The sequence below is a fragment of the Atractosteus spatula genome, chromosome 12 (assembly GCF_055471065.1).
Source record: "Atractosteus spatula isolate fAtrSpa1 chromosome 12, fAtrSpa1.hap1, whole genome shotgun sequence".
NCBI classification, from domain to species: domain Eukaryota; kingdom Metazoa; phylum Chordata; class Actinopteri; order Semionotiformes; family Lepisosteidae; genus Atractosteus; species Atractosteus spatula.
The window spans coordinates 8333925-8350485 of record NC_142717.1 but is presented as its reverse complement, the minus strand read 5'-3'; the positions used below and the strand labels follow the sequence as shown (position 1 = coordinate 8350485).

General features: G+C 35.1%; 1 protein-coding gene and 1 long non-coding RNA gene across 3 annotated transcripts in view; both read left to right on the top strand.

Moving 5' to 3' along the window:
• The first annotated feature begins 3084 nt into the window (after nucleotides 1–3084).
• LOC148822620 (uncharacterized) lies at nucleotides 3085–9188 on the top strand. The gene is made up of 2 exons (XR_016093869.1): nucleotides 3085–6521; nucleotides 8359–9188. It is a non-coding gene; the product is annotated as an uncharacterized LOC148822620 (long non-coding RNA).
• A 2328-nt stretch (nucleotides 9189–11516) lies between these two features.
• Nucleotides 11517–16561, top strand: part of zfat (zinc finger and AT hook domain containing) — a 54597-nt gene continuing 49552 nt past the window's right edge. For both annotated transcript variants that reach the window (XM_088929732.1, XM_088929731.1), the window contains exons 1-3: nucleotides 11517–11626; nucleotides 14736–14903; nucleotides 16188–16442. In XM_088929732.1, coding sequence (XP_088785858.1) covers nucleotides 11608–11626; nucleotides 14736–14903; nucleotides 16188–16442 — 442 coding nt within the window. In that variant the 5' untranslated portion in view covers nucleotides 11517–11607. The remainder of the gene's footprint in view (nucleotides 11627–14735; nucleotides 14904–16187; nucleotides 16443–16561) is intronic.

Here is a 16561-nt window from a genome sequence, read left to right as displayed (position 1 = left end):
GACGAAAGGCCGAAACGGCTTGATTTGTCCTGAACAGACAGGCCAGGGAATCAACTCTCTATTGGCTACGGATCACTCCTTGGGGGGAGGGAATGCTTTAACTTTCTCGGAAAATGATTGGGTACTTTGATTGTCACTTTAATAAAAAGGCGTTCACATGTGGTAGTTCGGTAAGCTTTTAGTGGTGGTTTTGTCAGACGTTTGCAGGCCATGGGAGGGGTTGTGTTTCCATGACAATGACGTCAATATCAGTGTCGGGTAACTAAAGGTCAAATTAAAGACAAGAGAGACGGAAGGAAACAGAAACAGAATGGCGGAGATGAGGAGTCTTAACTGGGTTGTAAAAGCCGGAGGAAAACACGTAAATTTATATTAAAATGGGGCTGACGTGAAGCTATATGCCCCAGTTAACTGGGATTAGGAGATGGAGGTTGCGGTAAGGATTCAGTGAAGTGTTCTAGGGGAGTTTTCAGTCTTCGTCAGGTTTAGTTGCAGAGAAAAGCTTTAGTTAGCCCGAGGGACTTTGCTTACTTTCTTATACTCATTTAAACAGATGCATCACATGTCTAATATTTACTCATTTTAATTTTTTTTGTACAGACAATATCTAGTTAACAGTTTCACTGCAAGTCCTTCATTCCTGTACCTTTCAAAGTCGTGCTTGTTGAGGACAGTCAAGCAGAGGGATATTTTTTTTTGCACAGCACTGCGAACTGCGCTGTTAGTAACTCTCTCTAAAGTTTGGGATAATTCAGATTAATTGAATTTGCGGTCATATTGCTGGATCTGTTAAGATTTTAAGATTTTTTTTCTGACAGAAGCGTTATTGGTTGCCCGTGTTGTACACGATGACCTGGTTCAGACTGGTAAATAGTCCAGAGTACTGTCGCTAACGTAAGTTTCCATTTCATCCTGAGTGAATTATCAAACTATTTAAGCAGCGTTTCAGTAATTTGACTTTGTAGGGATTGGCTTTTGCATTGGTCTAATTAAATGTGATTGATCGACTTTCCTGTTTCTAATGCCATTTAAATATGTTTTTTTTTTGCTTCTGCGTTGATTGTTGACCTTTGAACAAGTAGTGATCCTTAGCACAGCTAAACAAACGGAGAACGTGCGGCTTATCTCGGTTTCTTTAATCCCCCTTGTTTGTCCTTACGGACGGGAACTGGAAATCCAAATATTTGTGTTTCATAAAAAATGAAAATGCATTTAAAAAAACCAACTACCGAATGGCCTTCATAATATTCCTGATCTTTAGTAGTTGGCCAACAGCTGTAATGCGGGCTACACCAAGTTCGAGCAATGTCACTCCTTTTTCAATGTCGAGTACCCGATTAAGGTTTGTTTACATTCCTTCTTAACTGCTGCATATCCTGTGGAAAAGAAGAGTTCCATCTTGCTCATTCAATTTATGAGGAAAAGAGCAATTTTCCCATAATTTAAATTTAAAATACACGGCAAAAAATGTCCTGACGCTCGATTAAAACACTTAGCGCCAACAGTTAACTTTCTGCAGCTGTTAACCTTGGTTCTCTAATAATTTAACATATCCCGGTAAAGCCGAATGAATTTTTTTGTTTAGGTGTTTTTAGAGATGGAGACGCATCGCTTTCTGCTTCCGTTTAGTGTAAAAAAAAACACCCCAAACGTTTTGTAACGTAAACCATCCGAAACCGTGCTGCTGCTTAATGTGGAGCTCAATATATTTAAAATATTTTGAATTGCATTCGGCTACGTTTCTATACCTAATCATGAGTCAGGGTAAATTCTGGTTTGATGTAGGTCAGTGCTTGTGTAGTTGTTGGAAATGAGGTGAATTGCTTTAGCTGGTCTAATGTTCTTCGTTAGTAAGATCTGTCTTTGTTGACGTATTGTGGAGATGTCATTCAAAAGATTATGGTGTTGATGTCTCAATAGGTGGAACCATCTACTGTGGATCCAGAGGTCAGAAGTTTAGCCGTTTGCTTAGGGAATTGTTTTACCCTGCTGTCCCCCGCCATTGTATGGAAGGACCTTAGGCTGTTGGAGGGTCTTGGCTTTTAGACAAGATTGAATTAATACTCCCATCTGCTCTGTGGGTGTTACAGATTTTACGTGGTGAAGAACAACAGTTGTGTTGACCTCTTTGACCTGGCTGAATTCCCCTCAAAAGCTTTTTATTTTTTTCCCCCATCAAGCACAGGCATTATGACAGGGCCTTTGGAAACGGCTTTCTATTGAGCTATTAATCCATCCATTGATCCAGATAGCTACATTTATTAAGGACATTGAAATGATAATGATTGAACCTGTTGTCCCGCACTGGTTAAAGTTCACCTTGTGCTGTGATCGTTTTCTGTTTCGTTGTTAAGTAATTAAAAACTTGAAGTCTGTTTTGTGGAGAGTAGTGCCAGTTTCGCGTTTTGACCTTACCCCGGCCCATAAATTTAATTAACTTGATCCTGCATTTGATAATGTGCATGGTGCAGTTACTGTAGATCTTAACAGTGCTTTCCTAAAGTTTGAACTTGATAGAAACCAAGAAAGAAAATGATAGGAATTTTAAAATATAGTTCATAACTTTACTTTTGTATGGATTCTAGTAAGGGACTTTATATGATGTTTTTAGTGACAGCATTGCACATTTTTATCTTTATTTGTTATAATGTGAAAGTGTTTCAGACCCAAACATAAGCTGTAAAGTGTTGCCATAGAAGTGCAAGCTAATTATGTGGAGTGAGGATTGTACATATTTCATAACATGCTAACATTGAAGATGGAACAATATTTTTTCATATTCATGAATATTTAAATTTTATTACTATTTCAGATGTTAATATTGACACTGAATGAGAAGTATTGTCACTAAATAGGCTTAATGATCACATTTTGGCATTAGTGAGCACTTTTTCAACCTAGTAATTACATAGTTATTAAAATGTCTTTTTCCTGAGAAAACATGCGAGATAGTGACTTAATTGTCTTTATGTTGCCTTATCCCTTTTGTCTGTGTTTTCCTGGAAACTGGACCTTTCACAGAGTGTGATGGAAAGCTATCAGGTGTTGAACTTGGTTCCTAATTTGGAGAGCTGCTTCTTTCCCTGTATGATTTCCTAGGTCAGGATTTGAGTTAATATTTTCACTTTTGTGAAAGGCCTTATAAGTGCTGTCGTGTTCTTAAGGTGCTATCACTTTTTTTTCCAATGGTATTGTAACAGTTTAAGTGTATTATATGGGATTATTGCAAGTGTTATGTAGACATTACACATATGTAGAGCTGTGATGACGCAGGAGCTGTTACCCTGTTAAACTGAGGCTAGAATAAAGCTACAGCAGCCAGCTAGATGGACGTTTATGTTAAAAGTGAATAAAAGTTATTCACTCTGGGAAATCCTGAGATTGATCATGCTAATATGTAAGTCGTCACTGTCATCTGTTTAACCCTCCTATTAACTGTGCTGCATTGGCACTGGATGTCAGGTATTCAGTGCTACAGTAGCAGTTTAAATTATTTTTTCTATGTGAATGAAAAGAATCCTGATCTGTTGAACTGCTTAGTTCAGTTTCAGAGAACTCTGTCATTTGAAATTAGTCAGATTTAACAAGGGGGGGAGGTCAGAGTGGCATGGTGTTTCCTTCACAGCTCAAATGTCCCGGAACACTTAAATATTTTTCAGAGATTTGTTTATATAATTAATGAATGAGACAAGCTGCAATGACATACTGCACTTTGTTGGAAGTATATAGTATGTATAAAAATGTTGACCTACTTTAGGATAGACTGTTGGAGCGACAAAATGTGTCCATGGAAACTGCTTGCACTTAGGCCTACCTCATTAACCTTAGCCTTACCCGTGAATGAATCTTAGATCATTTACAGATGTCTGTCCTAGTTAGCAATGTTAGAGTGGAACACTGGTGCTCCTTAAATAATGGATTAGGCCAAACATTGGAAAAACTGCAAGAAGAATGAAACTGAAAAGAAATTGCAAAGTGCCGGTCAATGGCTAACAGCAAAATGCATGTATTATAATCAAAAGAATTTGCAGAAACTATTATTTTATTTTTAACACCATGTTAGTATATTTAAGCTTCTACTGATTGATACTGAGATCATCCTTTTAAAAATAAAGCAGTATTTCATAAGTATGTTTGTATCCTTCAAAACTGAGTTATACTGGGAGGAAAAATTTAAAACCTCTGTATTCTTCATTGCCCATATTTCATGTGATTTACTTGTATCCCTTTAAGTGATTTGTTAATTTTCAAGAGTGAAAGAAGAGCAGTAGTTCTGTTGTACTGGATTAAAAAAAATATATCATAAATTGAGCAGTACTGCCTACAATTTTGGCGATGTTATAATTCCAGATGTTTCCATTGTTGGATTTGAACTAGTAAAACAGTGTGGTGTAGGGCAAAATATTAAAAATGAACGCATAGTGAATTTTGTTAAATTTGATCTACATTAAAATGTTTGCTGCAAGTTATATGGTGGAACCTGAATGTGCAGTGTTAATTTAAATGCATTTGCCATAATTTGTAATGTAAAGTTGTGAGCTTATGCTGTATGATGCTTTGGCAATTTTCCAAATAACCCTAACAAAAAGGCAGTACCTTCACAGAAACATACTCAAGTAATAAATCACCAGCATATAATCATTTAAATGTACACACAGCATCTTGTCATTAGTCAGTTTGCTGTCTATTAATTATTCATTATGTTGCTACATTTTGCTAAAATACTTCTTTTTGACTGTGGAAAATTTACAATACTGACATCTTCATTTCCAGCAAACAGTAATTCAATATGTAGACTTCAACTATATGTAAGTTTCTTTATTGTTCTTTCCATACACGTCCAGCAATTTTGTGTTGCTGTGTTCCTGTAATAAATGCTTTTCTCCAGCTTTTCTGTTCTGTACCATAAATTCCTAATTCACCTCAGCGGTGTAGTTTCCATTGCAGGTTTTCCTCCATCTGTTCGCTTTGAATTGTTTTGTAGACTCAGTGTGCACCTTGTAAGTACCTGCTGTATGAGAGATAATGTTGTAGGTAGCCCTTTGCTTTAGAAGTGCTTTTAGGTTTTTCTCTTTAGTAAAGTAGTTCTTTCCTATTTATGCTTAAGAAATTAATTTTTGTTCTCTTAAGTCCGTCCAGTACTGATGTGAGATGAATTCAAAACATTTTTAGTTATCTGCTGATAAACATTGCATGAGGATGGTAAACAATATTATGATGCACTTGATTGTAACTGTGATGCTGCAGGTATAGATGTGAATTACTTTATTTTGATTTAAGATAGTCAATTTCTAAACCATTACATGCGGATCACCTGACGAATTCTGCTGTTCTGTCATTTTGCTCAATGTATTGTTGACTATTACATTCAAAATTGTGAAAGCACTATTTTTGCTCAGTGTTTTTTAGTACTTGCTTTACATTCAGTGACTGTAAATGTCCATGCCATATGAGTCTGATGTGTAATTTCTACTTACACCTTCCATGCGAAAGGCCTTTTTCTTGGGCAGAAGCTTGAATATTTTCTGATGGGTTTGTCCTGTATTCAGTCAGCTGTGAATTGGCTGAGACGCTCCAAACATTTTTCATCAGATGGTCGGTGTCTTCTCTTGAGGATGGATCAAAGTTAAGTTGCTGTTAATGCTCTGAGCAGCTTGTAAGTGATAAACTAGGACAAAATCTGTTTTTAACATTAGTCTTTCTCCCATAACTGAAGGACTGTTATTCATCTGAAATCATAATTTCAGCACTAGTTTCATTACAGTAGATGGGTGAAATGTTTTTTTTTCTCTACAAGAAGTGTGAAAAATTCATTTTTACTTTTAAAAAATAAAGGATGGGCATACTACTTTTTTACTGTTTTTTTTAAGCAGATCGTGCCATCCTATTGTCTTTATGGTATAAAATTATTTATTACATTTTAATGTCTTGCTTTTTTGTAGTGAACATTTTGACACATTACTTAGGTTGTCCACTGTGGGGCAGTGATCTCTGTAATAGTTTACAGTTCAGATTGATTAAAATGCAATGTAAATGTAATTATAGAGTATTGAAATGTACCAGAAAAAGTACGTAAACTATGCTTTGAATGTTGCTTAATTGTGTAACAGTTAAAAATTTACTGCCATTGTATTTTTCCTGTAACCTTATGGTTCATAGCTTTAATAAACCATGTATCACTGAATTAATGACTTAAGAGAAAATTCAGGAACTCTTTCTAAAAATCTTCAAAACTATCTCATACTTTTGTATTGAGGCTTTGTCAGTATCTTTTTGATGTCTGCGAAAGCATGTATATTGCAAGATAAAAGCAGTTAAAAGTATTTTTGAAAATTTAAAATGTACAATGGCATCAGAAAAAAAGGGCATAATAGGCACTTTTCATTGTATCTGTTAATAATATTCCACATATAAATATAAAGAATAGCGTCCTCTGGCTATATTTTTGTAACCATTCTTATTTCCTTACCAAAAGGTGGGGGAGATGAGACGTTGAGGAGGTGAATCAGACGTTCTGCAAGGTATGGACGCTTCAGCAAAATGGGGTTTTAGGTTTATTAGGTGAAGGAAGACGAGTATTGTAGGGAGCTTAATTGTCATATCTACAATTCTGGAGGTTAATAAGGAATTTAAACTTGGTAGTCTGGTACTGTAAACATCCCCGACTGGAAGCTGTAAAATAACATCTGAGCTTTCAGTCAGATGTTTGCTGCAACCGGCTGCTTTCAGCTCCTTGGATACAAATGGGCATGATGACAGTTATTTGACCTTAAAACTGTTGTCTCTTTGTATCTACTGTGATACTTTTTAAATCGTCTATTTCTGTTTTTGGTTTTATTCTTGTGGCATTCTTGTTTTTTTATGTTTGAAAATCTTTGGTCTAGTGTAAACTAGGTTATACAGAGACATACATAGAATTTAGATTTCCACATTGAAGCAAACCATTCATTTAGGCATGTTTGAGAGTTAATGAATTGTAACTGATGTGGTTAAACATTCCTGGCTATCTCATTTAAAGGTTTTATTAAAATATGATTATATGTATGATAAATACAGCATTTGAAATGATTCAAAAGTTTGGTTTCAATTGTGAGAGGTTTTCCACATTCACTGTTTTATGCTTTCTGCAAAGTGTACATGCATTGTCCACTTTGAATGCATAAAACGTAACATCGGAATTTCTAGATTCAAATTGCTTCACATGGAAAAAATTCTTCATGGTTTTTATATTTCAGGTGGTTTTCTTTGAAGAAGATGGATTATCACATGGAAATATTTGCTTGTGAATTGCAGGTGAATCCAAGTCATAGTTAGTGTAAACATCCTACACTCAGCTGTAACTTCAAAGTAAAGGCTGGGAGAAGGGTGTTTACTTTGACTAGTTTGGAAGAACATTTATGCAGCAAATAACATGAAGTGAATGTCATATATCATTGAAATAGAAAAAGTTATCACTTTATTACATTTTATCCAGTGTTTTTGAAATCAGTCATACTGACAGAGTAACACCATACATTCTTCCTTTTTATCATAGGATTCTCATGTCATACACAGTGCTCAATACCATCATCCATCAATTTAAAATAAAAAGAAGGTATCAAGAGGTGAAAAGATAAGGAGAGAGTGAAACCCAGATTGTGCATTTATTTAATGGGTGTAACAATCCTGGAATGATGTCTACAGCAGGGTTTTGAGCACAGAGATGAAACTGACCCAAAAACGCAAGGTTGAGTTTAGATGGAAACTGGTTTGCTTAAACATATGTTGGTGTTGTCTGTCTGCTTAAGCAGTTAGTTATTATCCATAAACCACTAGCTCATTTTAGTTTTAGTCCTAACAAAAACACAACGTAGAAAGGCAATATGAATGACCTTGAGTATCCTTGCACCTGGGTACTGTAAAATTGATCTTGTTTGCTCCTGTGCTTCTGGTACACAATCTGTTACTGAAGTTCATAGTTTTAACTTCAAGCAGACAAAATACAGACAGCCATTGCTTTACAACATTAGGAATGAGTTAGGTATTTAGCTTTTCAGTCAAACAAGCCTCTTTGCATTTTACAAATTGGGTGATTGATATCCTTAAACAATTACTACATTATGTGCATGCACCTTAATACATAAATTCTGTCCAGCAGCTTAGTCTGTATATCAGCATACAAATTCATAATTAGTATTTCAGCCATATTGATTGCAGTATCTTACAGATTTTATCATATTTCTTTTTTCATGTGTGGAGGAAGGATTACTATTCATATTAAATACTGTTTTTCTTTTCCTTTAAAAGGACAGCTGTGTCAGCTCTTACTGCCAAAGAGGATCCAATCTGCTTATAACAATTTCTTTCTATTTTTCATAGGTGCAGATAAACACTATAGAAGCTGTTTTTTTAATTATCTTGAATAATCCGAATGTTCTTCACCAACTGAATCAACTATAGAATGTTATTGGGGAGTAGACTGTTATATAAATTACCATCATAGAGTCATCATTTAATTAGTTTCTAATCGATCCATATATTTTCTTTCTTCTGTCTATGAAAGATTAGGTTATCCAGGGAAGGACCCCTTTGAATTACAGGGTGAACTCACAGTCCAGACATAGCTAGTTCAAGCATGGGCTATGTAATTATCCAACTGAAACTGGGACTTCTAAAGTGCTGTGCACAATACCAGGCACCACAAGTGTTGGGTTTGTAGTCAACCAAGATATTTTTGTCTTTTTCAAACAGACATGCTTGTGTCTTGCCAGGTACTGTTGAGCCTGCAGTGTTTTTAGTAAGATCCTTACTCTAATGTCATAGCATTACTGTGGACTTGCACTGATGGGTAAAGAATAGCAGATAACAGTACATGTTTTAGAATGCCTTTTTTAATCTATCCAGTACTAAAATAGGGTTTGAAGCAGTGATCCAAATGGATTAAGAGCTACCAATTCCAGATTACTGGGAAGGGAAAAACCCTTCTGGATTAAATTGTTGGATATGTCCTTCAAGGCATTGGAAATGTAAAATAAATACTGGAATTTATAGAAAATGTTGCAGTGTTGATGGACTATGATAATAAAAGTAAAGAATATTTCCTTTTTTGCTATTGTATTTCTTATTTGCTTAATGAATGCAGTATTACACTTAGTATCGTTTTGAATTTTTGATACTTTTAAAAAACGTCAATAAAATATTGAAAATGCCTTTGACTCATTAATTCACTTACAGACTTCATATTATGAAACAGTGACACTGGTTTTCAACAATGAACACTTTTGGAATCAACTATACTGAAATGTGTTGAATAAAAGAGGGATATTTATCAAAGATCTTCTGAGCTTTGAATTTTATGGTGAAAAATAAAGATGACTGCATCCAACTGGCCTCTAGACATTGTGTGTAACCTTTGTTTATACCATGGGAAACTGATCTTATTAACATATTCAGTTTGCACCAAAATTAATTTACAATTAGCTTTGCACCCAAATCTCAAATTCTGTGTTCATCCATTTAGTAAAATGCTATATTGCAAATACTTCACTTGATTTCTTTTTTCCCCCAAAAGAGATATGCTGTTTTCTGTTAGAAGACCATTTCGTGTTCAACATTTTCAGCTACAGAAAAGAAAACATGCATTCATCACCCCAGTAAAAATTCAGTGGGGGTTTTAAAGTAGATCCATTTCCTTCAACACATTGAATTACACTTGATTTATTTCTACATTTTGTCGAAAGGCAAAGTGCTTTTTTTATTTATGATATTCAAATCATATCTACTACTTTACTGAGGGGAAAACTAGTTTAAAAAAATCTATTTCAGGAACTATTCTTGTAATTGGATGTTTTTCTTAAATGGCAATTCATTTACTCAAAATAGGCATCAAAGCTTGTTTCACTTGATAATTGTGGTAATTATTGATGATAATTATTTTAGCCATAAAGTTGACTTTGAAATAAAAAAAACTTGAGATGCAGTTCTGGTTCCAATTCAGATATGTATTATAACAGTTCAGTCCTCTGCTTATCCAGCTGGCAATGATTTCCCATAACATGATGTTAATGTTCTGTTGCTTTTTAAGAAAACCAGATATGTGATAACCTAACTTTAATTTAAAAAATCTTACAAATGTAGTAAATATGTCTGATTGGGTGTAATTATTTTAAGATACATTTCATTTTATAATCATAACTATTAGCGTCTTCACAGTTCTTGGTTGGTTGCATGATATATGTGTAGAGTATAGAAATGAACAGTAGTTTTTTTTCCCTTTTTTACAGTGCTAAGATTTATAAAGTTAAAGCTCTGAAAGGTACTTGCCCTTTTTAGAGCTTGTTAGTAGAGAATACTTTGATCATTATGAAATGTCAAAAGCTAATCAATGTTCAGACCCATAAAACATCTTGATTTATTTTTAAAACACACCACCTGCACAAATATTTTAGGTTTTGGGGGCTATACTGGTGATACTAAAATGATTTGTGAAATATGCATAGAGCAGGATGGTGGTTAGCACAATTGCCTCACAGTTTATGGATTCTGGGTTAATGTGTGATATAATTCCCGTAGGACAGCATACATCCTTGTATTACTGTAGTTGTATAACATGGGTTTACTTCCAAGATCAGAATGAGTCATGTTGTATATGCCTAACTTGTCAGTCTGGAGCTCCAGTCAAATCTGTGAGATGAGCTGGAATGATCTGTGGCAGTGAACAGGTACATGCATCTTGTAATTGTACAAGGAGAATGGGGCAGAACCTCAGAAGACAGCATCTGCAATCTAATGAACAACCCTCCTGTATGTCTTTTCTATAAAATGTGAGTTTGCCTGGAATAAAAAAAAATCCTGATAACTTTGTCAATTTGTTGCACTTGTATGCTTCTATTAATATACCAGTATAGTTAATGACATAATATACATGCTTAAAGATGAGTAAAATAATTGAGCCAAAAGCTGCTTCCTTTATAAATCCAAATTGAAATGAAATCCATCTGAAACAAAATAGAGCACACCTTCTCTTAGAACAGCTTTATTATGAAAATCACAAAAAAATAAAATATATATTGTTTTTTTCATGAGATATTTCTCTTGCACATTCCCATTGGTTATGTGTAATGCCTCTCAGGAACGCAGAATATTTTTTGTAGACTGTTGGGTACTTTTTATTAATACTCACTAGCAACTAGCATAAAAGAATGGAGAAACAGTACTGAAGAATACACAGAAAATCTGAGGCATCTTAAGATTGAAAACTTTTGCTGTTTAATAATGATCATAACGAGAAAATTGAATATTTCAGTTAGATATATAAATAAATATCATGTTTGTAAATTAATTAATGCAGTTTTTTCAAACACAATTTAAAAGGTTAAAAAATGTAATTTACACATCCAGTCCATAGAGGTCGCGCTAGAAATATACTCTTTCTGAAAGACTCTCACCTTAACCACGGTTTCGTCAAGGAGACTGTATTCGCCATGTCTGATATCGCAGATTCGCCAGAAACGTTCATCAAAACATTTTAAATAAATATAATGTAAACTAAATTAAGATCTAATACGATAAAAAAATGACAACGGCAGCAGTCAATACTGAAAGGATTTAGTTTTTATTTACAAAACCATGGACTTTTTGAATGCAGGTAGGTGTTTAAATTGAATATGTTTTTTCCGTTGCAGCTACATGCCGAGGCAAAGGTAAAAGTAGCAGGCGGAACGGGTGCATCAAGGGATATGTTTGTTTATATTGTAGATTATAAATTATATATTACATGTTGTCGTTTTTACATTGTGTTGGGTTCACATTTCCAGTACGTATCAATATGTATTTATTTCAATAACCATATAAGGTTATTTTAGTGTGACGTCCTGAATTTCTTAGGAAAGTTGTCTCTAAAAATGCTAGTTTTTAAGACACCGACTGGGCGAATGATGTTAGCTTTCGAAATTTTTGATGAAATGATTTCCAGTTTTGGCGCACATAATAGTGAGATAAAGTACCGCTTTTATTTTAGCGATTGCTTGTTTTTTTAAACTGTAAAAATGTCTCTTAACTTTTTAACATGTAACACGTGATGAAGATGGAAATGTGCCCTTTACGCTACTTGTATTGTCCCCCGTGTTTAGATAGCGTACGCCATAGAAACAAGCGCAGAGCTGATTCATTAGTCTGCTTTAGTGTATGAATACATTTATTTCAATAATCGCCCCCTAACACGAGTTTTATAAAATGTGCACGTTACCAGTCTTAGGTATGTGGTCTCGCAGACAGAAAATGTAACTATTAATACTCTCAGTCGAGATTGACTATAGGATTATATTAAAACCCATTACCCCCCAAGACTGGCAATTCAATCCAATACTCAGAAACGCATTAATAAAGCGTTTATTATGTGTTGCTTTTTAAAATATTAACAATGTATTATTTCACAGTAAGAAATCACCTTAATTACTATATAGCAGGCTGTGGTGAGCAGTAATGCAAAATTGGTGTATACCAACCCAAGATGTCAGATTTTTGTTTTTCTAATGTAACTTCTACAGTACAGGAAAGATAAATTCTGGAAAATGATTTGAAATAAACGGTTTGGTAATTAATTGTTTAGAAAGGGAAAGATGAATGAAGATTGTCATGTTCCAAAGAGCTTGTGTATAAGCTTATAATTAAGACTATTGTAGGCTACTGAAGACATACTGTTTTGTTTGCTATATAGAGCTACACAGTCATTTAAAATTACTAGTCACCCTGGTCCTGGTTCACAGTCTTAACTTCATATTTAAGCATGTTGTCTTTTAGTACACACCAAGTTTGTTGCTGATTGAAATAAAATGTATTTGGAAGCATCAATTAATCCACATCAATTAGTCTTTGTGTGTCTGAAAGGTGGGAGGATCACCTGGAACATTAACTGGGATCCCACATGTATAAACCAAAAACCCTTTATCTTAAAGAGATGTCACTTAAATTACAAATTGCTTATGAGTCCTTGTAATTTCTTACAATCATAACTCCTATTCCAACTCATTGTTGCCGTTGTGTACTGTAGCTACATTTTTCTGTTTGATTTAATGACCCCACAAAAAAACCTTGGGATTACATTATCAAATAATCGACATGTCTGTAGGAATTTTTGAAGAGAATAACTTGACCTTTTTTGGGCTTATTGAGGAGTATGTGAAGGACTTGTGTTAACGTTTTTGACTTGATATTCCATTTCCTTCACAGTTTAATACATTTATAAACATGAATAACTCATACTGCTGTTGTTTTAGGTCAATAATTAGAAATCAACAGATGCACTGTCTTATTTCTTACTGTTGCTATCTTCCAAAATGGTTTCTTGCAAAGATTTAAAACACAGGTTCTCTCTCTGCTAACATCATTGTTTTTCTCTTCTATTGGAGGATGTACTCTAGAGCAGGGGTCTCAAACTAAGTTTTTGTAGTGCACAGTGTATTCTGTCTTTGTTCCAAACTGAACAGTCATTTAAACAACTTATGTATTTAGACACACTTACATAACAGGTTGAAGTAGTTCAGGTGGGCAGCTGCGTCAGCATGCTTAGGCTGCAAAGGAGCAGTTGATCACTCAAAATAAACCTTCCTCGAAGTTACAGTTACTTATGCTATAGAGCGTGTCTAGATGTACTACAGTTGTGCAGTTAAGTAATTAAACCAACCATGTAAGTGATAGGTGGACCAAAAAACAAAAGACTTTGAGCTTTCCTAGAACTGTGTACTAGGACCACATAGCATTCACCTCTAGAGGTGAATATTTAGAGGATCTAGTTGTCTTGAAGTTCTTGACATTGAGATAGATAAGAAAAATCTTCATATTTGCCTTTATGCTCTAGGGTATTTCTTGGAAACTATATAGCAGAAAACAGTGTTATTTCTAGGCATATACTGTTGAAACATATCTGGTACCTGTGCTGTTTCATGAACTGTTTAAGGAAATATGGAACATCCTCATCTTCCTGTAGAAGGGTTGGTTTGGTGATGAAGCACCAGCAGAAATATACATCTTGAGGAGGAAAGCTCTGAGTTCGCCAATTTAGAATTATTAATTCATTTATGAGATCCATCTTCCATCCATTCATTTTCTAGCCAGTTTATCCAGTAGATGCTGGACTGCCAGAGTATATCCCGGCAAGCAACAAGGCAGGATATATCTTGAACAGGATGCCAATCTATCACAGGGCACAAAAGACACAAGCACCATGGTCAATTTTCACAGAAGTCAATTAATCTACCAGTATGTCTTTGGACTGTTGGAGAAAACCATAGCACCTGGAGGAAAACCCATGCTAACTCTGGGAGAACATAAAAACTTTACTTTTTTTTTTCATTGACATATTTTTTTAAGAATGGCAACTAACCTGATCTAAATATAATATTTATAAGAAATACTGTGAGAAACATTTTGCATTATTTATCATTGTATATTTCGTAAGTCATCCTGGATAAGTACATCTAATAAGCAAATCCACAGTAATAGAAATAAGAGTTCTAAACTTATATTAAATCATTTTTTTTGTGATACTCCATTATTTTTCTGATAGTAAAAAAAAAAAGTAGTAACAGTAGTAGTAAGACGTGATTTGGGTACATAGATTTTGCATTTTTTCTGTAGAATTTTTTAATCTTTTTTGGAATAAATGCACACAATAATATGCACAATAATGTAATTTGTGTTAATCAAAGCGTAAGTTTACACACTGGTAATCTTAACGGCACTGTTACATTTCACAGGTGGTGTTTCTATCTTCATGTGCAAGATCTGCAACCTCTTCTCTCCTAGTCAGGCACAACTTCTTACACATGTCTCAGAGAAGCACACAATTGAGGGTCTCAGTCCTGATGAAATCATTGTACCTCTTAGACCTTTATCAACAACCACCCAATCTGAGAAGAGTGGAGGTGAGTGGTGGGGAGAGACTGCTGATGAATCAAGAATTTAATTAGCATTGTACATTAAATACTAGTTCAATTTCTATTGTCTTTTTAAATGCTAGTGCAGTTTAACTACTACATTCCTTTATAGTTGTTGGTCTCAGAGCTCAGACCTTTTGTTTTTTAATATGAAATTACATTTAAATGTTAGCATTCTGCTTCCTGACATGCAGTTTAATACAAGGAAATTAGGTTTCCTGTACAAAACAGTCTATTTTCTAACAACAGCTTTGATTTTTGTGCATGCTGACGTATTCTCCTTCTCCAAAAGCATACTTATGCAATTCAGTCACGTCAGTGGGTATTGTATTGTGGAAACATTTTACTTCCTACTGTATTTGAGATACTGAATTATAATCCTCAAGAACAGCAGGGAGCTTTGGTTTCAGTTTGATCTGAGCTCTTTCTATTGTTTTTTTATGATATCCACCACTTTGGAATTGCCTGTAGTCTCATTATGTCTCATTTTACAGCAGTAACTCCTGTACCCAGTCATAGAGATTAAGGAAGAGGCAAACAGGCTCCTTTGACCCACTCAACCATTTATCCATATATAATTTGACATACTTTAAACTGTGATACAGCTAACAGCAGGGTTAACACTGATGGGAGGAGTGGGGAGGTCACATGGGTCAGTGTTTAACCAGAAGGTAAGAGAGCCCTGGCCAACTAATCCTAACTTTATCACTGAGCCAATTGTCTGCCTGTGATAAGTGCGGTTCTGCCCTTTCTGGAATTTGATCACACCTACTCGCAGGCAACAGAGTCCTACTCCTCCATGAGTACTGTGCCAAAAAATCAGATCTCCAGCTGTGGGAGAATTGTATGCTATATAGATTCGAGGTTAGTGAAATCAACTTCTCTAATGACCATGGTGCCTTTATGTCCTGTTAAATGCTGCCACTTGACGAGTCCTGGTTACAAATGACTGGTGACATGACTCAAAGTTGGGGCATCAGAATCCTGGAGTCAGACCTGCGCTCGGGGAAACCATGAGTTAACTCTGCCATGTTGAATCACTGAATCACTCGATTGATCAGTATTGAAATGGGGTTTTTAAGCATCCATCTTACATGCATGTACAGTGTATATATATATAGGATCTGAAAATTTCATCTCTAGGACAAGTACTGGCCATGTCCACTATAGGTTAATTCTATGGAAAAAATACATCTTTGAAATGTTTTGACAAATGTATCCTATTAGCTGTTTCTGGTTGCACAAATAACATTTAAGCCTCTGTGTCCGTAGAATGCACTGTTAAGAGGAAACGAGGCAGGCCCAAGGGGTCGACTAAGAAGTTCTACACAGAAGGAGAGCTTTTGGAAACGAGTGGCCAAGGAAGTCAAGAAGCACAGGCCGAGGCAGTTGAGGAGGTGGAGTCTGAGGATAGCAGCACTTTGGAGTGCAAGAAATGCAGTCGCAAATTCTGCAACAAGAGACAAATAAAGAAGCACATCTGCATTATAGGACTGAAGGAAGAGGGTGAAGAGGAAGAAGACAATGGTATTATTGCATCTGCTGTAGTATTGATGTAATGACACCTAAAGAAGGCTCCACAGCCGAAACATTGTGATTTTCCTCTTTCTTTTTGCTTTTAAGTGAAAAATTAACCTGTTCCTTTG